The sequence below is a fragment of the Anser brachyrhynchus genome (assembly GCF_964034855.1).
Source record: "Anser brachyrhynchus genome assembly, chromosome: 1".
Classification (NCBI taxonomy): domain Eukaryota; kingdom Metazoa; phylum Chordata; class Aves; order Anseriformes; family Anatidae; genus Anser; species Anser brachyrhynchus.
The window spans coordinates 165,257,071-165,284,998 of NC_137694.1; the positions used below are offsets into that span (position 1 = coordinate 165,257,071).

The window sequence follows — 27,928 nt, forward strand, 5'->3', positions numbered from 1 at the left end:
GTAAACAGTAATAAGATTCCCTCTCAGTCTTCTCTTCTCCAGGCTGAACAGACCCAGGTCTCAGCCTTTCCTCATAGGGAAGATGCTCCAGGCCCCGTGTCATCTTTGTTGCCCTCTGCTGGACTCTTTCTAGGAGATCCCTGTCTTTTTTGTACTGGGGAGCCCAGAACTGGACACAGTGCTCCAGGTGAGGCCTGACCAGGGCAGAGTGTGTGTATGTGTGGTGGTGGTGGGGGGGGGGGGGGGGGGGCATCCAATCTCATCATGAACATGTGCTGAGAGCTGTGCTAGACTCTTAAAGCCAAGCTTTCCCTGCTTTCCTTAATACTTGCAAGCCCTTATATCACAACAGCACAGTCACCCCATCTGATGCTTTAGAATATTGTCTTGTCTCATCTGGGTGCAACAGTTGCAATCAGAATCATGGAATCATTTAAGTTGGAAAAGACCTTCAAGGTCCTCAAGTCCGACCTACAGAGTGCTATCACTAAACCATATCCTTCAGTGCCACATCCACACATCTCTTAAAAACCTCCAGGGATGGGGACTCCACCACTTCCCTGGGCAGCCCATTCCAATGCTTAACCTTCCTTTCTGTGCAGAAATTTTTCCTAATGTACAATCTAAACCTCCCATGGAGCAACTTGAGACTGATTCCTCATGTCCTATCATTTGTCACTTGAGAAAAGAGTTAAAAACCTTCTTCCTGTGGTACTCAAATGGCTAATTTAAATTCATTTTCTAATACGCAATGGTGCCTGTAAGATCAGTAATGTTACACAATGAACATTTTAGTCATAGTTAACCAGTTCAAATCCAGCCTGAATTGAACCTGAATGTTATAAGACAGCTGTTTAGCAGGCTTTATAAAGTGATGAAAGGAGGCAGTGTCACACTGATTCTCAGTGGACAGATGTCTATGATGGGACCACTGATGTTACTTGGCACAGTTTGTGGTGGTCTTAGCAGACAGGCCCAATAATAAAGCAACGATCTCAATAGTAGGAGTGTTACCCCCAGAGTTAAAGAATGACAGAAGGGTGATGAGAGGAACCATGCACTATTTTCCTTTATGCTGTATCTCTGCAAAGATTGCTGTAGCTGCAATCCTATGCCTCCTATGAATCCTGAAGGGAATATAAGAAAACTAGACTGTGCCACTGAGTGAAATCTTCTTCCCTTTGCATCTCTGTTAAGACAGTGAAATTCATTTGAAATACAATGTCTTACATGCAAATCAGTAACACACAAAGTAATAATATAACACAAGGTATGGAAAAAAAAAAACAAGAAAAAAACCCAACAACATATGGTTTTCCACTGTTTCATTTTAATCTAAATTAATCTTGGTGATCTCTTGGTGATATACCAAGAAAGGCAGAGTACATTAAATTACCTATAGAGAGTCCACAGTCATAGAATGTTCTGAAGAAAGTAATCCTTATAGTATTTCTACCTCTTATTTTTCCACTGTCTCTGATATATGCATATCCACTATGGATATGTACATATAGAATGGAGATATAAAAATAGAACACAAATGTTTTAGTCTGACAATGAAATGTTTGATGACATTTAATTAAATAATAAGGAACACAAGCCAAGGGAAATATTGCAGCATAACATCACAACGAATTAGCCTTGCATTTAACGTTTCTTTGACAGGAAAGAAAAACACATAGGGGGAAGAAATTTTCCAAAGCACTTCTTCACACTTGATTTAAATTTAAGATGCCTAAATCTACTGTTCTAAAGAAACTTCTGTGGACATGGGACTTCTCTTGCACTTTGAGTTAACCAGGATCAGATGCTCATCAGTAGCACTATTCTAGTGTGTGAAAGTTTTCAAGATTCGACCTTTAGTACATAGTTATTTAAAACAATCCTTTACACACAGTTTATGTTCAGGCTTGAATCAAAATGGCACTGCAAATTTAACCAAGAACAAATGTGGTTCACACTGGTTGGCAGTTACTCCTAGTTTTTATTCAAAACTCACATAGAAATCAATGCTATGAGGAATATCAGTTGTGTGTGACACCCTCTGAGAAATATGTGTAATTCTTAACTGTGTTAGCTCTACAAAAACACATTTCATGTTTTTATTTGAATTATCTCTTCCGCTTGTCTATTTGTTCCTGTACTGACTCATAAAATTTTTAACAGGAACAAATATGATAAGAGTAATAGGCAAGTATGTGTATACACGTATGTCTTTATATACAAGCAATATGGATTCAGTGAGACTTTTTTTGGCTCCTGGACAGCATTTGGTAGTATTAATCAGGCATTACATTGATTTTGATTGCATTTTTATTCTGAAAGGATAATTCGCTGTTATACATCAGACATTTTTAAACAACAAGTCTTGTGTTCACAGAAAGGCATAATGGCTTTATTGACTATAATAAGTTATCAAAGTACAACAGAGAAGACAAATTATGTGCATGAACTGTGATTATGTTTCTCATGTTCCAAGGGCTATTTCTGTGTGTTTTTCATAAGGGTAAATGTGTTCTTGAGACAACCCCATCTATACATGTGCTTAATTTTACTTTCCTCTGTAGCTTATGACCTATTTGAATGAATAATGATGGAAATTATCTAAAGGCCACTACCATTAATGGAATGACTGATACTGACCTATGCAAGGGGGAATTCACCAGTTAGGAGGGAAGGGGGAAGTGCAGGGGGCTGGAAACACCCCATTATAAAGACACTGTGCTATTATAATGTTGAAGCATTGTCCATATCTCATGACAGAGTTGTGGCCAGCAGCTGAACAGCCTTTTTTCATATCCCTTTCCTCTTCCTGATCAGGATTGCCACAAGCTACTGTTATGTATTGGAATCACTCCTGATTATAACCTGAAGTCCTTACATAAGGCTTCAGACTACCCCTGAGTACATGGATATGTCTGATTTAAACAGGATCCTTGTAAGAGACTAGATGCATGCAGTTAAAATTTGAAATACAAAGGAACTGTGAACATTTGGCATTTCTAGTAGTCATGCTTGCTGCCCAAGTACCATGAAGAAATTATTTTCATTTTATCAGTGTAAAAATAAAACTCTTATGTTCTTTGCCAGTAATAATTTAGATTAGGAAACCTCTATCTACAGGGTAGATAGCTACATCTGACCTAGTCATTTCAGGCTCCTTTCATTGTCAGCACACAAATGTTTCTAGCTGGTGATTCTGGTGACCTATTTTAGATATAATTTATTTTAAGGTAAAATGAAAATTAAATGAGGTTGATCCTACCTGCAGTTTTCCAGCTTAGTGAAAATTGTTTATTTTAACAAGAACAGTCTGTTTTTTAAAATTAATTAATTACTTTCTTTTTTGTTTATTTTTATTTGGTGGACTCTGATGGTTCTTAGTGTCACACAAACACACAAGAAATTTTCTTTCCCCAAAAAAAGTTGCAATCTATTCAAAGAGCAGACAAAATTTCATATGTAGTCTATGACAGGCTAGTATGAGCTGGAGGTGGTGCTATACTGAAGAGAGCAAAACAGCATAAAAATGATTTATCATAAGTAACTATTGTATAAAACCTCTTGATTTATCATCCAAGTACTTAATTTAAACTACAAATAACTTCTTGCACAACCACTGGCTTTAAGTCTTAGGAATGTGTATGTACATGATGAGATAAAAAGAATTATTATCGTATTAACTGTAGGAAATAAAGATCAAAGGTTACGATCATGACTCTTCCTGAACTAAAACTATGCTTTGCCTCAAAGTGATACCTCAACTGTCCTGAAAATGTAATGAACAATACTTAAGGCCATATTTATATTGGCATTGGTTTCTCTTTAGTATTTTTGTATAAACTTAAATAAAATAATTTCCTTCAGCAAATGCTTAAATAATTTCTGCATGAAATATTCAGAGTATTACATTCTCCATATAGTCTTTAGCTGATTATTTTATTTGACAATACAGATATCAAGCTGGCATAGAATTTCCTCAAAGGCTGTGTTTTTCATTTTTCCTGGTGTTATTTTTGTAAGAGCAAGAAGGACTAAAAGTTCTCTCTCCCTCTCTCCCTCTTTTTATTACATTGAAACATCTGTATGTCTTTCTAACATGCAACCAAAAGTTCTGTGAGTGGAACAGGAATCTGGGCAATTTCTTAAAAAAAAAAAAATCTTCTGATTCATGAGAAAATATACTTGTGCAAAAGTCAGAATTAATATACATATATGCAGTCAACATTAAATAAAATGCATATAATGAACTTGGCAATAGATTAATTCTAAGTGAATAAATACTAATTTGCCATTGTAAGTGGCCTTTGCTATCTGATATAGCTATAGAAATTATTCTTTCAAATCTCCCCATATATAGTTCATAAACTCAAAGACCACACTGCAAACAAATTGTTATATCTGGCTCTTGCTTGCTAGCCATACAGCTTCAAAAATGTGAATTATTCTTATGCAGACCTACAATCTTACATTCTTTTTAGAAGGGTGTGGAGGCTAAAGATTATGTCATGTGGGACATAGATCTTAGAAAGCAGTGCTGCCATGGAAAAGCACCCCACTGAGGCCTAGGACACTGATACTGTTCCAGTTGTTCCTGACTTTGACGCTGTTGCAATCAATCTTTTCCTAATGTTCACACCTATGGAAGAGAATGGCTTTCTAGTATCTACTTGCAACTGTTGAGAAGGATATATCTATCATTCATATCAATTTAAAATTGTGCCACTATGAATTTTTGATGTTATAAATCTTTATTTTTTTTTTTTAGTTTTGAGTTTTTAATTATGTTTAATTAAAATTCCTCTTTGACTCCGTTTGTTGACAGTTTTAGGGGCTGATTATCAGCTGAAGAGCTATTAGATCTTAGATTGCTCCAGCTCCCAGCATGCTCCCTTCATCCCAAATGACAGTATACAATCACTGACACAGAGTCCACGGACAGTTCAGGACTTGGACATCAGCCCCACAAAGGAAGGTTGCTGAAAGAAAAACAGTTGTGATGTAAGATGGTTGCTCTAGTGCATTGTTAAAAAGAGCACATAGATGCAGCACAGCTGGCTGAAACGAAATCCAGACAAGACACATGTGGATGCGCTGGGAAAGGAAAATGTTTAATAATATAAAAAAAGCCATAAACATTACCTCGTAGTAACATCAAAGTGGTTCTCAAATTTTGTCTCCTTTTGTACTTATTATTGCTTCCAGACACTCTTTATTAGGTTGTAGTCTTCTAGACAGAGGCTTTCTTAGATATTGTGTGACATACGTTCTGTCACCTATTAATACACTTTCCTCAGTGCAGTCTACCTGGGGAAGACAGAGGATATTACTGAGAAGTTTTAGGCTTTCTGATAGATGGCACAGCATTAGACCATAGAAAGCACAATAACAGACCTCTTCACCAATGATCCTGGTGTTCGGTATTCAGTGCCCTCTCTCCAGACACACCACAGAAGATATCTCTGGCTCTGGAGTAAGGAAAATTCCACACATACCCATTTACAGTCTACAGCAGTGGAGTACTCTCCTGACCACTGACCTCATGCAAGGATGTTACATTTACTGTGGTATAGGTGCATGTTTACATCTCTGTACTTCAAGAAACAGAGTATGAAAAAAGCAAAATTGTCCAGTCCACGCTCATCTTAAATATATTATAGCTCAGTTTTCAAAAACTCCTAACTTGTTTTCTTCCAACACCCTGTCCCACATGAAAGTGTTTACTCATTATTTTCATGAGCATTTTGTAAATGTTAGGAAAGAAGTAAAACAGGTAGTGAACTTTGGCTTTTCTAGGTGACAGGGAAAACATGTCTTTCCTCTTGCATAAGAAGGTAAGAGGAAAATCAAAGGGGTAAGGGGAAAATCAAAGATTCTTATGACTTTTGAGAGAAAGAATAGAGATCTGTATGGGAAACTACACTCATCACACAGATGAGAGAACAGATTAGGAAGAGGAAAGCTATTTCAACCATAGGACCTTTGTACTGGGACAAAAAATCAGCTGTCACAATCCTTACCTGTCACAAATGTAGAATTGATTTGACTCAATAAAACTTCCAAATTCTGATCACATTCCCCCTCCCCCCTGCCTTTTTTTTTTTTCAAATTTAGTATTAATAACTGATAATTTTGTTCTTTAGAGGGAAGAAAGGCACTTTATTTTCTCCTCCCAAATATGAAAACTTTTATACAGGCATAGATGCATGCTGGACATCGTTCTCAGTCTTAATCCAATTTATTTTCTTAATTAATACCCCATTGCTACTCTTTCTCTTTCCTTTATGGAAAAGGAAAGACACACTCAGAAGATTAAGTTCCTGAGAAATTGGCTGAAATAGGATTTTTTTTTAATGACTTCAGGATTCTTCCTCATCTAATTTCAGTAATTAGAGACTTGTTACCATCTAAATTTGATAGCTGTAATAAAACATACATTTTTTGTTTCTGGATGTAAGCTAAAACCAGTAAAATGAAATGGTTTAAATGTCATCAAGTAAAATCACTAACATGTTCTCCATTAGGAAGTATGTGCTGTGTCACTAGCACATATTTCTTAAGGTCATGAGATAAGATAAAAGTGAATCTGATTTAACCATAGTCTACCTGGTAGAACATTCACGGTCTTCCTGATCAGTTTTGTCTTTTGATACAATATACCTGATGCAAAGGTTTATTGTTGATAGTTTCCACTATGACCATATATACCCTTTCTGATGAGAGCTGTCTCATACCATACGCAAAATTTATTTTAAGAGATGCAAATGCCTACATATGAATATTCAACTTCATCAAAGTTCTTCCAGAACAAGTAAGATTAAAAAAAAAATTAAAAAAAAAAAATCCAATTGTCAAATTATTTCACACATAAATTCTCAATCACTCCAAAGGTTTAAATGCTACTAGAAATTAAAAAGATCATGTTTATGCAACTGAGGATCATATGCTTTTCTTTTTTTTCAGATAGACATTACATTGTAATTGTGGAAAGCCCCAGCAATGTTTGAGTTTCTAGACAGGTATGGAAGCCTAGTCATTCATAACATGCTGAAGAAGGGATATTTAGTCTCTACACTTGCAATCAGTCATGCATATTTGCCTGTAAAAGCTCTGAGAGGGTCTTTCATATTTCTAGGGGTAGCCAGGTGCTTAAAGTTATGTGTGTGCTTATTGTTTGCAGGATCAGAGTTGAATTTCTGCTGCTGAAAGTCATGTAAAAAGAATCTAGAGGATCTAGATCTAGTCGCATAGGTGCTCTCAATAGTCAAGTGAGAAAAATAGATACCTCCAGTGGGTAATTCTTCCCAGCAGTCTTAGTCACTGGTCTTAAAAAGGGATAAGCTGTCCTTTGGAGATGTCTCAGTCTTCTTTGTAGACATACGGAACCTAAAAAAGACCACAGCAATTCAGACGATAGATTATTTTGGCTGACATGAATCCTATCCTTTGTCATTCTTACTTCATTGTGTTAAAATGTTTACAGGTTTCTGTGATTGTCTTACCTTTCTTGTTTACAAAACACATTAATGCAACTGGTGGGAGAACTGGTAAATACATATTCATTAAAATGTTGTGTTTCTAAGGACATGGTAATCAAACGTGTTGCATGATAATTCCAATCTCATTTTCGGTTGTGTTTTCTCTAGTTCCCTTTGAACAACTGATTCAAGACATCCAGTTTTACACAGTCCTGCATTTTATACAGTTTCCCTTAAGAAATCTGAGACTAAGAAAGGGCAGTATATAAGTGCTAATGACAGTATCATAGAATCATAGAATGGCTCAGGTTCGAAGGGACCTTAAAGATCATCTATTTCCAACCACCCTCCATAGGCAGGAATGACATGTCTTTGTCATTCTTTGTAAGGCTATAGTATGAAATATGGTAGGAACAAATCATGCATTTTTGGTATCATTTTAAGATAACTTTGCTTTACAAAAAGGACCTTGTTTGAATATTCATATTAAAGAAGCAAATGACCACTTTCTTATTCATCCAGAAAAAAGCCTTTTGCTATATGTTTATTCAAAATATGGTAAAACATTGTCTACCTTTTCTTGTCTCATGATGTGCAAATTAGATTCAAAACAACAAAGTGATAACACTCTTACCACTAGAAGAATGTTTTGCTATATCAAACTGAACTTTGCACACACATTATATGTTTAGGAGTATACTGAAATATGCACTGAAACAAATGGCAAGATAATACAACTAAACAGTTCAGAGAAATCAGCATTCATGTGATTTTACTCAAAAGAGTATGTACAGGTACTCAAGTATGCTTCAAATGCTTTTCACAGGAAAAAAAAAAAACAACATACACACAAAACAATTTCATATTTCTAAACTGAAGTCAGTTAATATGTAGAACAGAATGTATTTTAAAATCTGCTCACTTGGATGGGGATGGAGAATGCATACAGACATACAACAATGATCTCTGGGCTCATTCTTGTTTTGCAAACAACGTGTTCTGTGTCCACAAGAAAACTACATTTTGTGTTCTCTATTCTCTCATTAGTAAAATGGGAATAATTTAGACTTACCTATATGCACAATTTGCAAGTAAGAATGTCATTTGAGCACATTTACACAATGCGTGGACTATGCTTGTACTTAGAAGACAGACACATGTATGTCCAGGGAGAGTATGAACATGCGAAGGAAGTTGGATAACGTGGATTCTATGATAATTCTTCTTCGATTTATTGGTATGTAATACAGCCTAAGGTCCTTTCTTCATGTTAAGGCTATACAATCAAGCATAAAACATGACTACCATGTATGTCAGTACAAAAATATTCCTATCCAGTAGCAATCCTAATGCTTTTGAGCTGGTAGTGTTTCCTGCTAAGGCCGGTTAGGCAGGTGGAGGATGCTTCCAGCTCTGCTGCTTCATTGCTGGACTTCACTCTTGCATATGCATTGCTGACACCTAGCATAAGGGTGAAATAAGACTCAGGAAGATTTTCCTCAGGGTTATAAATACATGGTTGAGATGGACCTCAGCACCCCTAAGGTTAAAGTGTTCCCTGTTTCTGCCAGGGAATGCCTGCACGCCATGTTTCCACTGTAAGTAGAAAATTGTGTGTTCTTTTTAAAGAAAAATACTTTACAGTTGCCATCTTAAATTCTATTTAAATTAATTCTATCTAAAACACAATCTTAAATTCTATTTTCAGCTAGTGCTAAAAGTAAGGGAGGCTGTCAAGGAAGGGCCACTTTTCTGTATTGTTCTAAGGACCACTTGTAAATATGAATAAAAGCATGAATATTACAGAATCACAGAATCACAAAGTAGTTGAGGTTGGAAGGGACCTCTGGAGGTCATCTGGTCCAACCTCCTGCTCAGGCAGAGTCACATGCCCAGAACCTCTTGCCTCCACAGCCTCTCTGGGCAAGCTGTTCCAGTGCTTAGTCACAACCTGCACAATAAAAGAGAGTTTCTGGGTGTTCAGAGGGAGCCTCCTGTGTTCCAGTTTGTGCCTGTTGCCTCTGGTCCTGGCACTGGGCACCACTGAAAAGAGCCTGGCTCTGCTCTCTTTGCACCCTCGCTTCAGGTATTTATACACACTCATAAGACCCCTCTGAACCCCACTTCAGGCTGAACAGTCTCAACTCTCTCAGACAATATGTAGGAACAAGCACAGAACAAGACAGATCACTTCATCCAAAGCCTACATCTTCTAAACTGAACAATGAATCTAAATAAATTGGAGGTCAGCAGCTGAGAAAAGAAGGTAAGAATAGTTAGGAAAAAAAAGAGTCACTCACTCCTTTTTAGAAAAAGTGATATTTATAAATAAAAAAGTTCTTTATGAGTAAAGAGGTTGCTGTCATATACAATGTAAGAGCTATGGCTAAGAAAAGGTGAAAGTGAGAAGTAGTGATTTTCTTCCCTATTAAAAAGTGTTTTGTTTTGTTTTGTGTTGTGTTGTTTTGTTTTGTTACCTCAAATAACTCAAAGGCACAGTGTATTCCTGTATAAAAACACAGTGAAGAGCAAGCTCTGTCATTTTACCATGAGGTAAACTTGCTGGGTTTAGCCCCTGGCCAGGGTGTAGGACTGACCTCAGCAAGTTTACCTTGTGGTAATAGTAACAGGCTTTGATCTTTACTTTGTTTTCACCTCAGGAGAGCTCATGCTTGTTAGTTACCTGAAGGTAAAATTCACAGCTTCTTTTATCAGCAAAGCTAAGCCCATGAAGCAAACAGACTGGGAATAGGAAGAAATGATAGTTGATATATGGCATATAGACATCAAAGGGCTTGATTTGCTCCTTCAAGAAGAAAAATGAAATTTAAAAATAAGATGTGAGGCGGTAGGCATGGTAGAAATGGTATTAATGGTTATATAGTATGATCGCATGCTACATACAATTACTTCACAGTACTGTTTTAGGCAAATAAGGCAGGGAGAAGAAAAGAGGAGAAATGTAGGAAAGCAAGGAAATAAAGGGTGGAGCACAGATGGGGAGACAATCAAGACAGAGACAAACATTTTAGTTCTGGCAACTAGAGCAATGAGAATCTGGAGCAGAAAAGCATGAGATACGATGCATTTGGGGGTGCACTGGATGGTGAGCCAAAAAGAGTGAGCGTGAGCAAGAAGCCTGTAACTGTTTTATGACAGTAACAACACCAGAGATGATCTGAGGCCAACTGTGGGAAATTTGACAGGCTGTTTAAGCAGTCAGGAACCCAGCATATAGTGGAACGACGAGTGGTAGTGCACGACATTATGGACTGCTTTCTAAAAATGTAAGATAGGCTGATTGGGATGTTTCATGTAGGGAGGAGGTCAAAAAGAAATCAAGAAAGGGAAGATAACAAGAATCTGCAACGGGACACAGGGATGACATCTGGAAGAAAGAACATGTGTGGAGCCACCACTTAGCCTTGCTCTGTCCTTGGCCATAATTGCATGTACTCAGCAAAATGTTTACCATGTAATATTCACTGTGTTTCCATACTTTTGCTAGTGTTACAGATTGCTGTAGCTATTTCTATACTGTCATATGAATAATTGTTTTTTGTTGCTGTTGTTGTTGTTTTCAAGATCAGACTTCTTTGAGTGCTAATTTAGTCAGGTTATATATTTCAGAGTAAACAGCTTGCTTTGCCTAAGTACTTCTGTGAACTGAACAGTCTGCCCTGAGGCAAGCAAATCCAACGCCAAAGAGGGATGCACCCTTCATATTCTACTAATTGACTGAAGGGGCAAATGATCTATAGGAAAAGTTGCATCATTAACTTAATTGAGGGCAAAGCCTAATTAGAGGGGAAATGAAGTAGACAGAGCCAGAGACACAGCAGGCCTTCATGTGAGATGTCAACAAACAGACATTGTAACTAAAACCAGACAGCAACTGCAGCACTTCATTTACATCTTCAATTTCAATGTGAAAACATTTACAGTGATTGTGATGTGTATGTGAGATTTCAGAGGAGGAATGCAAGAAGTTAACATAGCTAAACTGAAAGCAGCACGTTTAGTGTTATGGAAAAAAATAATATCAACTGACTAAAGTTGCTTTAAAATATCTTTAGCAAGCTAAAATTACTTATGACTGCATTTGCACTTCTCCAGTATATTTGAATTTGACATTCCTGAGGAAATCCAGCAAGAACTACAACAAATTTTACAGTAACAAGTAAATAAGCTCAGTAACTTCTAGCAGATGACATTGCTTCAGTTTCACTCTACGTAATTCACAAATGAAAACACAAAATGTCACTTTTGCATGTTTGTTTTTTAAATGGTTACTCTATGCAGTTACTTTCCTGGAGTTCCCTTGCTTGCACAAAGGGAGTTACCCCTCACGATCATGAGCTTCTGAGCTGTGAACTGGCAGTGTTAAATTCTAGAGGCTTGTTAAGTATTTTAAACATTAGTTTAATATCTGAACTAAAACAGGTGGCAGTGGTCATTTCAGGACCTTTTCCCCTGCTTTTTAGACGCTTTTTTTTTTTTTTTGGTATGCAGCTCATTTTTTTACGAACTGCATGAATACAAACAAAACCTTTTCATAAGAAAAGCCACTTAAGTGAAATGAGGAATGCAAGCAGACATGTTTTGGCTATGGTGCAAGTCTTAAAAGTATATAGGCATTATTGTACAATTCAACTGCAGTCACATGGATATTCTGTGTCTTTTAAAAAGCTGGGCCCTGCATCTGCCCCCCAGATATGCGCAAAATCTGTGTGTGTATATATAATTCAACAGTGTGTAGATGTGTTTATATATGGAAAAGAAGAGTGAATTTTATTGTGAAAATCAAACCTATACAGAGCCTGAAAAAGCGTTACATACTAATTCAATAAAATATTTTTGCGCTGATCTTTTTTGTATTCAAAGAAAAATTATCAACAGTTTGCAGATCCACAAACCTCACATTTTATTAATGAATGTCATTACCAAATAATTGAGTCATCCTTGTGTCTACAACAACTGAACATTACATAGATGTTTCTATATATTTCCTCTCCATACTTTCTGTTTCCTTTGCAGGCACAACCATCCTCATATCCCAACTCCTTCCATACAAATGAACACATATGCTTAAAACTCTGGCCTGGATCTACTGATGAAGCTCTGAAACAAGAAAACTCCCAACGACTTCTTAGAAGATTTTACTTTTGTTGGCTCATAGTGTCATTCCTAAATTAATCTAAGAGTTGTTTTTTTTTTTTTTTTCTCAAGACAAGACTAGTGGGAGCCACTGATTCAACCAGGATAACACTAGCTCCCTTGTAATTCAAATTCTCACATATAAAGCCTGAAAACAGTGACTTTAGACAGAAGACAGGAAGAGACTCCACTGAGTACAGTATTAGTAATTATCTATGTTGTGTGACAAGGATCACTAAATACACCTAAATTCAGCCTAACAAATGCATATTGTGCCATTCTTGCAGCTAAAAACCTTCAGGGCAAATCTTTTAATTCTCTGAAAGTACACTAGCTCAAAGCACATTTTGGTGGAAAATGGAATTTATAAAATTATGGGTTTCAAGACAGCAGTAATTACAGTAGCCTACAAATCACTGGAGCAGTCTCTCTTATTTCAGCTTTGTAGTAAAGTTTATTGTAAACTAGGTAATAAGAGGAAATCCTGCTTGGATCATACTAGAGTACAATAGCTGAATGTTAACACATTTATTATCACCTGTCACATCCTTATGAATGCATCATTGTGAACATGCATTTGGATCTAGGACAGCATCATTAATCATCGTTCCAAAAAAAACACAGTAGTTAATTATTTGTCTCAACATATTGCATTTAAACCATCCTCCTCATTAAATCAATTATGAGACAATGTAAGTATACTAATTGAGCTACTGAGAATTAGAGCATTGTTGCAAAATAGAAATGGAAGGAAACTACAGAACCCTATCCTGACTGTCAAGTATATAAAATCTATTTATTTTATTCTTTAGAAGAAATTATACTGTTTGGGAATCAAATTAGGAAGACTTTCCAGGGTATATTAGCTGGGGTTTGGCAATGTTCTGCCTTTGTCATATGGCATTTTACATCTTGGAACACAAGTAGACTTTACTTATGCGTATTCATAATATATACTGTTAACATATCTTATGATGCAAAGAAGTTTTTAATACTTCCCATTGTTCTCAGTGGAATACAGTAAACAGTGGAGGCTATTGAACCCTCTACATTTTTGAAAATATTGTCCAAATTGATATCAAACTCACTTTTTTAAAAGTGGCATTCACTGAAGCAAATATTGGGATGTGTATACCTGAACTAGCTGCTCCAGGCTCCCATTATAGCAAGAAGAAGGAAACAAGAAGTCTTAAGACTTGATTCATACGACTTATTTTAGATATCTGCTCTGGGATGAGATGAATCACATCCTAGAATTGTCTATTTCTTTGTTGACCTGACAGGGAGTCCAAGCCTTCTAGCTGTCAAGATGAAGATGTCTACACTTCACTAATCTAAATTCAGCCTAAAACCATCAACCTGGAATACACATAACATGAATCTGAAAACTCAAAAGAAAAGAATGAAGAGATGCAGGCCTGTGATTATTTGCACCTGTGACATCACAGAAGACAAGAAACTATGCCAAGAAGTTGGTTGCAAGGATTTTTGGGATGCAGCCTATCACATGGATATAATGCAAATATAATGCAAGTCATCTCATGAATGGAAATACTACTACCAATAACAGCACGTAACTTGTAGGGAAATATATTATTTCCAAATACTGCTAATATATTAACAGTATGGTTTTTATATTTTATTTTGTTTTCACAGGATTCCCATAAAAAAGTATAAATGCTTTAATCCGTTTTTTTTTTTTCAGTTCTTAGTCTTTTTACTGTGATATTCTGTTCCCACTCATACTAATTTTGTCCAGTCCATGAAACAGCTTTAGCCATTCTGAAGTGTCACATTTAAATCAGCTGGACCTGACTTGATTCTTCCTTACTGATGCAAAATACTTCATTAATTTCCTTGCTCACTAATTTTGTCTTGCTTTTCCTTAGTAAGAATATAAGTCACACATCTCTTTCTGAAAGGAAAGATGTATCTTGTAGAGTATGTTTTGCTTTGCTATCTCTGGCATCTGGTTTGTTCTGAGGAAAAAAACTTTACTGATTAATTTCAGCAGCAAATCAGTTCCATCTCCAGTGCTAACTTAGATATTTTGGCTTTAGTTTTCATGTAGGTCCCCCAAAGCACAGGGGCATGCCACTGTGTTCAAGAACAGTTCCCAATGGCATTGCATGAAACCTTGCCTAAGCAGTGCCCAGATATTGCCTTTTTCACTTTACAAATTGATTGTTGGATTTGTAGTAATTTGTAGAGGACTTGATAGTCCTCTCCTCTAAAGGAAACAAGTAGCTCATACATGATGTAGAGGACTGCACAGTGTGGGATATCCCATCAAATTTTATCTTTCTTTTTCATAGCTGGATGCATCAGCAACATGACAAATATCTTTATCTTTCAAATAGACACTCTTTTTCACAACATCACTAGAATGGTAGTAGCTATTGGCAGATTCCTTTTCCTTTTCTCTCACAAGTTACAACAGGAAAATGTATATCATTTTTCATCTTTCGCAACTGCCAGATTAAAATTAGAGACTAGAAATTTCTGTTAGTTTTTATTACCAAGCCTCCCAAATCAGTCTCCTGCCAAATGAACTACAATCATTAGCACCTTTTTTTCCCCTCAAAGAAATTAAAAATAAAAAAAAACAGAGAGAAGAAGAAATAAATATATCTGTCTACATTACTTTCATAAGAAAATACGAAATATAAGAATATATATTCCATACCCCCATTGGAAATTCCATCTTCCAAATTTTCAATAAATAACAACCATTTGTCAACAATTACCACTTGGTGCTATACAACACTTCTTTCAAAATATTTGGGGATACCTACTGTGTAGTAACTATGGGCAAATGTTGATTTTTAATACATTTATTATATATATATGTGAGATTGTCACTGGTGAAAACATGAAGAACTTTCAGAATAATATTATACTGAATCATGCCTCATTTTATTTTTAATAACATTGTAAATAGTCACATTAAACTTGCAAAACAAAATTAAATCCTACAAATTGTGTAGGGTTAATTGACTTGCAAGTGTTTTTTTTTTTTCTTTACTGTCTGCACACTCTAAAATTCAGCACATTCTGCATTTAATAATTCTGAAACAATTACAGAACATACATTGTTAATTAGGAACTAAACTTCATTTTACACAAAGAATTGACATCTCCTTTTCATCTAAAATATGCAAACTGATCTTGATGCAAATAAATGTTGAATTTTGCAGACTCAGTAGTAAAGCAAAGCAAATTTGTCAGATTTACCAAACTGTCAGATTGCAATGACTCTAATTTTGTAATTAAGGGATACATACTCTTTCTGAACTTCTCACAGACAAAAGCATGCCAATCCCAATGGCAGTAACAGAGTATGTTGCCACTGCCTTTGGTGCGTAGAGGATCAATCCCAGAAAACAGAAACATTTGCTAACATGATGGAATAGGGGCAGCCGTTAGTGGAGCTTGTTTCCAGTAAGTCAAAAGCTGATCAGCTCTACACTTAGCAGGAGATGTCAACACAGTCTATAGAAATTATGATGGGCTCTTCAGATTACATGAAGAAATTGTGACTTTCTCTAAAAGGTCATTCTCCTCAGATACATTCTCCTTAGATACATTCTCCTCAAATCAGATTGGCAGTTTACACAACATAATTTATTATTTTAGGCATTGTTCTTTTGCAAATAACTTAAAAGTTACCTGTAGAAGATACTTTAGAAAGAACACAATCAATACTTTATGTATTTATTTGTTTTAATAAAGATCTTAACACATGAACAGCTCAAAAATCACAAACTATGAAGGTAAAAGTCTTCCTCCTCCTTCTGCTGGGAGGCAGGTTTCTGCACACAGCAAAACAATTGGGGATGTTATTTCAGTTGCAATAGCCACAGTATTTTCACTACTTCCTTCTGGTACTCAAGATAAATAAAATTAAAATAAAATAAATAAAATAAAATAAAATAAATAAAATAGAATAGAATAGAATAGAATAGAATAGAATAGAATAAAATAAAATAAAATAAAATAAAATAAATATAAAATAAAATAAAATAAAATAAAATAAAATAAAATAAATAAAATAAAATAAATAAAATAAAATAAAATAAAATAAAATAAAATAAAATAAAATAAAATAAAATAAAATAAAATAAAATAAAATAAACTGTCTAGCTCCCCAAGGCATGCTCCTGAGCAAATCCCAACTCTTCAAAGCTGGGTCAGGGAAGACAGGATTTACCTCAACAGGATTCATGAGTGGATTAACATGACAAATAAACTGTTAATCCAGGTAGTAGCCAACTATTAATAAACAATGTTCATGAAGTTAGTGGTTTGAACCCTTTTCTCCCACTGCATTTTGAGCTTGGAGGGTGAGTACAAACTAGACTTCTATCTAGGGGTAGATGTAAAGGTCATGTGGGTGAACAAATGCAGATGAATCCATCCTGTGATCTTCAAAATGGTTTTAGTATGATTAGGGAGAAGTCACTTCAGACTTTGGATCTGAAAGAAAGAAGCTATTTTGGCTACTCTTCAATTTCATTTTCTCTAAAAAGCATAAGAGTCTCTCTCTAGACATGATGGTGGGAATGAGGTAGAGGGAGGCACTTGCAGCCTACCACTTTTTCTGTTTTGACATGTATCTGGCAGCTATTAATGGTATTCCATTGGGAAGTCATAACTGAAATCCATCTCTTTTTACTAAAAAACAGCAAACAAAATAAACAAACAAGCAAAAACACATGCAGAAACACAAAACAAACAAAACAACAACAAAACAACAAAACCAAAACTGTTACACTGGTACTTGTTAGCAACTGGTTAGCAGACCAGTACAAAAACATTTTAGGTATCACTGGATGATTTCTTTTTCTCCTTTGGAAATGTGAAAAAAAAATGGTCTAAGGATACCTCTTCACTTGTTATTTGGTTTTACTTTTACGGCTGTTAGTGTCAAATCTCAGCAAATTTATCTGGAGAAAAAGAAATCCCAGCCACACCAGTTTAAGTTCAAGTATTCCAATTTATATTGGTATGAAGAGAAAAAAGATTGTGAAGAATTACTTAATAATAAGCTTTCATTTCAAGGGTTTATTTCATTTAAATAATTTAAATTAAATTTAAACCAAAAAGAATAGCATGTATATGATGCAAGTGCCAACAAAAACAGTTATCTAGATTGGACAAAATTATCTAAGCAAAATTTTCTTTCGCCTTTCCTGAGTATTGAGCTGTACCATTTTACCGAGAATTTTAGTCTGCTCAACGACTGCAGGACTCAGTCCTCCATCTGGAGTGACTAAGGCTGTCAGAAATATTTCAGCATTACAGATAGCTTTAATCCCTGTGTCTCTATATGTTTGCATTAGCTAGTTTTTATTGTCCAATAAAAAAAAGCAAAAAAAAAAAAAAAGCATCCCAAATTTTGGCTGAGTACATAAAGTATAAAATACTTCAGTGGAACGCATGGTCAGTTTATATATGAGAGACGTTTTTCATTCATACAATAACTGGTTTAAAGTTCTGCCTGTTAGGAAACTGTATTTATTTTTAATTATGCTTAAAACAAAGTATAATTGTAATGGGAGGAGGGGATGATATTTGTTTATTCGTAAAACACAAAAATTCAACAATTGCACCAATTGTACTTTTCTCAAGATGTTAGGCATGTAGTTTATTTTTTTCCATAACATAGGAGGACTTGGTGATAGTTTGCAATTAAAGGGTTCTGAAAAGTTTTTTTGTTTTGTTTTGTTTTTAAAGTAGATGTCTCATTGAAAAAAAAAAAAAACAGTCCCTAGAGGATTGCAAGAGGGGAAGAAAAAGAGTAAAAGTTCATTTCAACATAGTGATTTATAGGGAAAGGCTCAGCAGCTTACATAAAACCAAAAGGGGAAGTGGTCGAACATTGGGTCAAACCTCCATTCACATGTTTTGTAATAAAAGGCTGACTGTAGCCTTTGAGCCTTGCTTCCAGTCACAAACAATGGCAATTGCAGAGCAAGACTAATAACAGGATTTAGCATAAATCCACCACAGGAAGTGAACAGTTGTACTGGCAAATAATTAGCCAGGGAACTTTTTATGGCAACATCAGGATGCTCTCAGTGCTTTAAAGCATTGTCTACAATTGTGATCATGAAAACAACAACAGCAGCAAAAACAAAACTTCTCCCTGTTTGTAGAAGAATTTTATTTGTAGATCATGTTTATAACATTTTAATTATGTTTCTTCTTTCACAAATTTTGTGGCAATAGTAAGTATTGCTTGCACATTTTGTAACCAATGTGTAAGTATTGTTTTTTTTTTTTTTAAATGTTCTTCCCCCTCCCCGCCCCCCCCCCCCCCCGTTGATTTTTATTTTTTATTGCAAGGTGAATTGTGTTTATTTCACATGTCTAACAAGTGGGTTCAAAGCAACACTTTGATCTTGAACCCCTGTCAGATTCCAAGAGCTGAAAACCCCCTGTGCTGTAAAAGTAGACCTGTACTCACAAAGCCCGGCTAATTTGCAAAGGAATGTCAAAATTAATGGCACAGCTGACTGGTGTGTTGTGGTGCACTCTACAGTTTTTCTGATGAACAGTGATCTGCTTTTCTCCACATGTTCATTTGTCACTGGTTTAGAAGGCTAAGTTTAAGTATCACTTCTCCTTCTCTAGGTGAAGAACTTCTAAAGCATTAAAATATTGTATTAAAAGTAAAAATTAAAATTAGGGAAAAAAAAAAAACACAACACACAACCAACCAACCAACCAACAAACAAACAAAAACCCACAGCCAACTAAGAGGTCACAGACCACATACTATGAAAATTTTAGTTTTCAGAAAAGAGAATTTTCTAGGTGTAATCCAATGTAATTTGATTCGTAGAAAGAAGTTTTTAAAAATTTACAAGAACTGTAAGGAATTTTAGCTAAGAAAAATTACTTAGATCCTATATAAACTCTTTCAATACCTTAGTATATCTTTATTCTTCATCATTTCTGCCTAGTGAGAGATATTTTTTCTTCTGGAAGTGGGATACATTATTTAACCTCTCCTAATAACACTCTCCGTCTCATTTCCATTGGCTTTGTATATCCACTCTCTAGCCACAGGCAAAACAAACAAACACACAAACAAAACATATATATTGTGTGGAGACTATTCTCTTGGTGTATCCATCCAGAATTCGAGAAACTAGAAATATAAAGAGAGGGTCAAAATTTCACACTATTAACCTTATATATAAAGTGTACAGCAACAGTCCTTACAGATGTAAATCCAGTGGGATTTTATAGGCAATAATCTTAAAACTGACATCTTAAAACCAGTAGCAGGAGTGAACATCCCATTCCCTTCTATGGGATGCTTTGCAGATGTTAGTCTATTACATTAAGGCAAGGTCTAACAATTTCAGGGCTTGTTTCTACCATTAATACACTTACAACAGTTGGAAATGTATCTGTATCATTTTGTTGTTGTTGTTGTCATTGCCAGTCCTTACTTATGTAAAGAAAAGCAACAATGAAATCTTTGGATCCTGAATTATGATATAAATGGAGAAACATAGGTTCAGAACTGCACAATGGTTATCCAAAAACCTCTGCAGAAGCTAGGGGGGAGGAAGGTACCTCAGACCACCCCTAGAATTGCAAATCATGACTGTATGGCTCAGCTGGCTGCCCAACCCAGATCATGGAAAGAAAATAACTACAAAATCTATAAAAATTCTATGCCTTTCCAGATTCAGGCTATATCTGCACAGTTGATGTTGAGGTTGTAATGTACTCCTAGATATGTGCTACCTAAGTACTGCCAACAACAGCAAAAGTACAGAAGCAAAAGCTTTTGTGCACACTAGAAACTGGATTATAACCTCTCCGGTGTCCTTAAGTGCATTCATTCACTTTACTGTGTGGACACAAGTGTGCCCAGCACTCATTCTGTGTTAACAGGCATACGTTAAGACAATGAAGTATAAACGTTTTTTTTTGTGTAAATAGGCAAAACTGAAAAAGGGCAGGAGAAAGGAAATATTATTAGCTGTAATGTCACAAGTAAGGAACTGAGGCATAGAAATATTACCAACTGGATTTTCAGAAGGATTAAAGCAGCATGATTTTATTGACCGTGCTGCATTAACATCAAATGTGGTTTGACCCTTATTGATTTCTTCAAAGTGTGACTGGAAGCAGAACAGGAACCAAAACCAGGTCAATATTCAACCCACAAAACCATAATTTCTTTCCTTATTTCTTTTCTATATCTAGGGGAAAAAAAAAAAAAAAGACACTTGCCTGTAGGGTGACTTAACATACTGCTAAGTCTCTACTTGCAAAAATCCAGTCTCTCTCATTTTAACTAATTCTAATTTTGAATCCTGTCTTTGGCTTTCTGCCTCAGACTTCTCACAAGATTTTTGTTTTGAGGTGTTTTTATTTTTTTTTTCCTTCCTCTTTTGAGAAGGGAGATAGTAAATGTGAATAATTATTTTTTCCATGAGAAAGCAATCTTTTGTAGTCAAGTCTGACATCACTGACATTGCTTAGTTACTTTAAGTTTAGACTAAAACTTTGGTATTTATACTGTGAAAATTGCTAGGAGGTTCCAAATGAATGATTTATGTGAGCTTCTAGTAAGTTGTTATGTTTTTTAATGTTCTGTATATGGGACCTGTTGTCTGTGTTGTTTTGTTTGCATTCTTGGAGAATTATGTTATAAACACTAAAATTATTCTTTTTTTTTTTTTTAATGGTTCATACAGAATAGCTAGATCAAACTGGGCATCAAATAAAACTCCCCAAAAGATAAATTTGTTTCTGAATACAGTTACAGAAATGCAAAGTCCATTTAAGTGGAATGTGCATATTGTACAAGAACTGATATACACTGTATACTATGTCTGGATATTTAGAGAGGATGAGAGCAGTGAGAAATCATCTGAGGAATGAGGCAAGGGGTCAGATTTTGAATTCAAAACACACACAAGTTTCTATCAGCAGCAGTAAGTAAATGGATCAATAACACTATAGCTATTCTACCAAGTTTTATGGTTAGGACTATCTCTAAAGTTTGAAGTGCATCTTCACTCTGTTAACTATAATTCTGTAAAAACAAAAGCAGGCGAACAAACAAACAAAAAAAAAAGAAAAAAGAGAAAACCCTCTGTACATCAATTTTCTACGTATACATTCAGAGTTGTATCTACCTGCTCGATAAGAACAACAACAATAATAATGACAATAATAATAATAATAAATTTTAGCTTTCCTATACTACTGTATGCATAAAATTCAGCTTAATTGTGTGGAAAATGCAGCAAAGTAAAGCAAGTGCTGGTATTTTTACCAAAACAATATATTTAGTGACAGTGCCTTTATATATGTTGAAAAATATTTTTGGACTATTTCTACTTAAGATGTGTTTGCATGGTTGTCATGACTCTTGCCCCCATTAGGAACATATATATGTTGAAGTGGTTGTTCTTCAACTTCCACATAATTTTACTCTATATTTACTGTGGAAGATACTGTAGAGAAGCTACTCTGAGATCCAAGCAGCCTAAACCATTCACACAATATGAGATGACTTAACCAACAAATGTTTTGAAAGTAAGTATACTTTACACTTTTGTTACTCGTATCTATCTTTCATACGTGAAATTACAGATAAAATTAGCATATCAAATGAAGAAACGAAAGATTCCTATGCTAGCACTGTTTTGTTAGCATTAATTTCTTATTTCCTATTCTATATAGGGTGAAGGTTTTTGAAGTTGCAGTGTTTCAAAAAGTTGCAAGTTTTGCGAAAAAAGGAAAAGGATCTTCCACAGTTAAATGCAGGTTTAATGGCCATTCATCATTAAGAAGTTTTTAAATTAGATTGCACAGAAATTGGCTCTCTACACTATAGCACTAAACATTTTAACAATTTGCAAGAAAGTGTTAAAAAAATACTAATGAAATTTGTAGGTGACAAAAGCAAAAATAGCAGAATGGTAAATGTCAATACAATTAATCGAAAAAGGCATCTGCATTGTTTGAGAAGCATAAAAATGTATTTTGAAATGAAAAAGCTCAGGCCACATTTTAAAGATGAGGGTCTACTTCAGCCACTGCTACCTAGAAAAGGACTATCATAGGAAAAAAAATAAATCTCCCATTAAGCTTGTGCTATTATTCTATGACTAACAAGACCTTAAGTTATTCTTGGATTTACGAGCAGAGAAATATGAAATAGGTGTAAGGGGATCATATTACGTCACATACAACTATTACTACAATGCTGAATTCAGATTCCTACACCTGAGGAATGTGTTATTGCATTAGATAGAATATGCACCAGAGATGAAACAAACACTAGCAAAATTAAGACTGGAAAATTTTTGTTATTGTTAAAGATTTAATGAGGACATGGATAGCAGAGGGATTTTCAGTCTAGTGTTCAAATACTGTACGAAAGTGAAAGGCTGACAAGAGATAGTCTTGAAATAAAACACACTTTTTAACAGCAGTGGTAATTAACCATTGAGACAAAGCTCACTAATATGCTTGTAATATACAACATAGGTAACTCCAAATGTACTGGTTTTCTTAATGCAGCTATCAGGCTTGAAGCAGGTAGGAATTCAGAAGAACCTCATGTCTTCTGTTAAACAGGTCAGATCAGATTATCACAACAGGCTGTTAGCAAATTCTGTCTATCTTAATTAAGTGGATGTGCTCAAAGTAATAATTTGTGCAAAACCTGGAGTACTAAGACTCCTCTGTGGAGTCTCATCTCTTCCCATGGAAAAAGTTAACACCACATCCTGAGCACAGGATGAGAGCCTCAGGCATATTGATCAGGATCTCCATTAACTTTAACCATCTTGATTAATTTATTGGTCTAGATTGAGAGTCAATGGAGAGAAGAACCTCACCAGGGTAGCTTATCCCATCGTGATAAATGTTGAAGCTAGACAAGAATGCTTCACTCAGCTTTTCTCTTACCACAGAGAACAGAAATTTAAATGAGTTGTGTAAATGAGGAGCAAGAATCACATTACCTAATTCCAGCTGCTGACATCAATAACGAGGAGAGAAATAAGCACTTTTTGGACTCGATTCAATTGACCTTCTTTGGATATCTTCTCTAGAACAAAAAGAATCGAAAGAAGTGCTTGACTTCTTTTACTGACAGTCTCAGTAAACTTTTCTGTATACTAAGAAGCTGCAAAATCTAACATGATATAAATTTTCAAAATTAAGAACTAACTCAATAAATGGCATGTACCAGGATGTACATGCCATGTGACTCTGTGTGTACCATGACTCTGTGTGTACCAGGATGTACATGCCATTGTGACTGTGAGGCCCTTTGGCATGGAACAGCACACAGATATGTTATTATCTTACCCTTTAAAAATCATTCTCTTACTCTTTAAAAATCAGTATCTTACCTAGTATCTTATCCTACAACAGAAGTTGTGCTGAAGGATGTTATCTGACACAGGACAAAACTATGATTGGAACTGTTCTACCAATGTAACAGTATGGCTTTCTGTATTTCAGAGACTCCAAGTTCCTTAATTTATTAGTATGAATACAATATTAGAGCCCGATCTTCTTAATAATCACTACCATAGATGTCTTTACTTCCATACATATCACTGATTTCAACACAAAATAATAGCACTGGGTCCAAGAGTCAGATAAATTACATGAGTAAATATTTGCATGATCAGTGAATTTACCCCAGGTGCAGTGGGCAAAAATTAAACATTGTAGTTACTGTGTTTCTACAGTGGGGTAGGGTATGAGGGAGAGTACATATATATATATATATATATATATATATTTGAAATTGAAAATACAGCTTCTGCAAAGAATACATTATGAAAGGGTAAGGAATATGAATCGTAGTGAAGGCAAAGACCAAGGCTTTTATTTCAGCTAGTAGATTCCTTTGCCTCTGAAATGGTTCCTTTGAGACACTTCTCTGTAGGTTAATAATCCTCACGATTAGAAAGTGTTTTCCTGATATTTCACCTAATTATACCCATCTGTAATCTATTCCCAAAAGCCTCTCCTCATTTTACCTCTTTGGCATACTCTAAACAAGCCTTTTCTTTCAGCTTAGTCTTTCAGCTAAACAAATCTTTTCAGCATCGTAGCTGGCTATGTAATACCCTATATAACTAGAATCCAAATCTGCAAATTGCTGAGCAGTCCCAACTTTTGTTAATTTATAAAACGTGGGGAAGCTTCTTGCCTTCTCACAAGTCGGTGACCAACATTAAAAATATATGTATTCAAATTAAACAAACAAACAAAAAACCAGACTTGTTGTGCATGTAAAATATCTAAATACATGAATTGGTTTCTCTCCACTGCTGTCTTGTTCCAAGAATGCACAGAATTATGCTTTTTGTAATTACTGTTGAATATATCCTTTCAGAAAAAAAATGTATCTTCAATGTGTATTTTTTGGAAGGAATATAGCTCACTGATAATTTTCTGGGAAGACAATGGCTTTAATTTTGCATGTTCAAGAATAAATCTTTCACTAATTCTTACAGTCCTTGTTCTGTGAGGGGTGAATGCCACAAGTTCTGGGCTAGACTCTTGCTTATGTCAGCTTCTACAAGTCAGAAACTCTTACTTTGCATTCATATTTTGAAAAAAGTGACTATAATGTCCTAAAAGGTAGCCCAGCCATCACTGAATGCTCTTTGCTCCAGTTTCTAATATATTGGCTACAGTAAGGAATAAAGCTGTCCCCAGTAAAGGACTTAAGGTACATTGCTGTTTCCTTGTTTTGAGATATTTAAAGAGAAAAGACTGTGGACTCTGTCCCTTAGGGACTTGGGGACATAGTCACCCCGGTCAACTAATATTGTCCCTGGAAAGGGACAGCCATATGTTCTGAAGAAGGGAAGGGAAGGGAAGGGAAGGGAAGGGAAGGGAAGGGAAGGGAAGGGAAGGGAAGGGAAGGGAAGGGAAGGGAAGGGAAGGGAAGGGAAGGGAAGGGAAGGGAAGGGAAGGGAAGGGAAGGGAAGGGAAGGGAAGGGAAGGGAAGGGGAGGGGAGGGGAGGGGAGGGGAGGGGAGGGGAGGGGAGGGGAGGGGAGGGGAGGGGAGGGGAGGGGAGGGGAGGGGAGGGGAGGGGAGGGGAGGAAGGAAGGAAGGAAGGAAGGAAGGAAGGAAGGAAGGAAGGAAGGAAGGAAGGAAGGAAGGAAGGAAGGAAGGAAGGAAGGAAGGAAGGAAGAAAAAGAAAGAAAGAAAGAAAAAGAAAGAAAGAAAGAAAGAAAGAAAGAAAGAAAGAAAGAAAGAAAGAAAGAAAGAAAGAAAGAAAGAAAGAAAGAAAGAAAGAAAGAAAGAAAGAAAGAAAGAAAGAGAAAAAGAAGAAAAAGAAGAAAAAGAAGAAAAAGAAAAAGAAAGAAAAAGAAAAAGAAAAAGAAAAAGAAAAAGAAAAAGAAAAAGAAAAAGAAAAAGAAAAAGAAAAAGAAAAAGAAAAAGAAAAAGAAAAAGAAAAAGAAAAAGAAAAAGAAAAAGAAAAAGAAAAAGAAAAAGAAAAAGAAAAAGAAAAAGAAAAAGAAAAAGAAAAAAAAAGAAGAAAAAGAGCTGAAAAGAAACATACGTACATATATGTACATTAAAATTCTTACTTTTTTCTCTTTAGACTTTTGGTAAGTTACACAAGGGGACTGTTTCTCATGTTACCAGAATACATCCTGGGATTTCCTGCTTGAGAGCTGTCAGAAAAGACAGTGCTCATCGTAAAAATAGTATTTACATGATTGAGGACACAGAAATGCTCCTAAGACTATCACTGTTGCCAGGCAAGATGTGAGAAGCCTCCAGAGTTTTTAGGGGACCGATGATCAGAAAGTTGGAAGACTGTTCACATGACTAAGAAATTGTGTCCATCTGAATGCATACATTTTCTGTCTCTACATCAAAGAAGGGCCTCTAATGGATATCTAACCACTTGGGAACTTGGAAATACCTAGTATGAATACAGAATCAGCTTTCATAGCAAAGGAAGGCTGCTAGTTGTGTCCTCATTGATATGTTGTGTTGAATATTTTCAGAATCAACTGAAAAAGTTGGATAACAGAGCCTGCCAATGACACATAACTGTTGAGGACAGTCAAAGCTGACAGTGTAGAAATATAGAAGGATCACATGATAACTCAGTGACTGAATAATAAAACAGCAGATGAAATTCAAACTGAATAATCAGAAACAGAAGGAAAAAAATAAACCTAACTAGACATACAGCTTAAACTATGACCCAGAAAAAAGAGATACTGAAATCAGCACAGATAATTTTTGGAAAACTGTTAAATGCAAAGAAGCTATAGAAGTGCAAATCAAATTTTAGCAAATCTCAGTATACTACTACTGCTACTACTACTGCTACTACAAACAAACTCCTTATGCTACGGTATAAATCTACATCATATCATGATCTGGACATTCTGTCTGATTCTGGTCTGCAGTCTTAAAAAAAAGCCATAGTGAAACTAAAAACAAACAAACAAAAAAAAAAACCACCAAAAACATATAAAAGAATGGCAAGGATAATCAAAGCAATGAAATAGCTTTTATGTAAGGAGAGATTAAATGGAGTACATTCCTTAGTGTAGAAGTGAGATGACTGACAGAGGTTTCTATAATCAAAAAATGTTATAAAGAAAAAATACAGATATCAAACATTTACTGTTTTCTATAAGAGAACTAAGAGACACAATAAAACTAGCAGACAGAAAATGAAAATTAATTCAAGTGGTTTTTGTTGTTGTTGTTGTATAGGATATCACATGACTGGAATTCGTTGCCACAGGAAACCAAGGAGGCAAATATTCAATTGGATTCCAGGGACAAGGTTGTGAAGGACAGATGCTTTACTGGCTTGTCCTCTGATTCAGGAAATTCCTTAGCTGTAGAAAGGGAATACCACTATTGTGTACTTGCCCTGTTTCCTTATGTGGACTCCCCTGGACAACCTTTACTAGCTGTTGCTCCTATTGAATCTCCAGTTGTACTCAGGACTTTCATTGTTTCAGGCTAGTGCCTGACTGTTGTGAGCCAAGTGTAGAATATCATAGACCTCACAGAAATTATCAAAAGTTCTGGCTCAGGATCGCATAGTCTGCCTGTCCTCCAGCATGAATTCACTTACCACAAGACTGCCTTTCCAAAGTTCTTCTCAGCTGAGCAGATCCTGGGTATCACCTCTCCAGGGAGAAGAGGGCTATCTTTAGTTTTGTTTTCTGAGACAGCTATTGCAGCTGTCCACAGACTCAAACAGGAAGTGACAGGGTTGCAAAGCATGTGAGAAAACACCATG

General features: G+C 35.6%; 1 protein-coding gene and 1 long non-coding RNA gene across 2 annotated transcripts in view; one reads left to right on the forward strand and one right to left on the reverse strand.

The window, feature by feature from the left end:
- The window catches only part of LOC308187799 (uncharacterized protein), a 58,014-nt gene extending 45,024 nt beyond the window's left edge, over positions 1-12,990 (forward strand). Inside the window, exon 3 of the mRNA XM_080576143.1 lies at positions 12,516-12,990. Within this exon, the coding sequence (XP_080432269.1) occupies positions 12,516-12,556 (41 nt within the window). The 3' untranslated portion in view covers positions 12,557-12,990. The remainder of the gene's footprint in view (positions 1-12,515) is intronic.
- LOC308187812 lies at positions 1,647-27,881 on the reverse strand. The gene is made up of 4 exons (XR_013944938.1): positions 27,761-27,881; positions 7,286-7,386; positions 5,143-5,307; positions 1,647-4,979 (listed from the first exon to the last, which is right to left on the reverse strand). It is a non-coding gene; the product is annotated as an uncharacterized lncRNA (long non-coding RNA).
- Between the last annotated feature and the right edge of the window lie 47 nt (positions 27,882-27,928).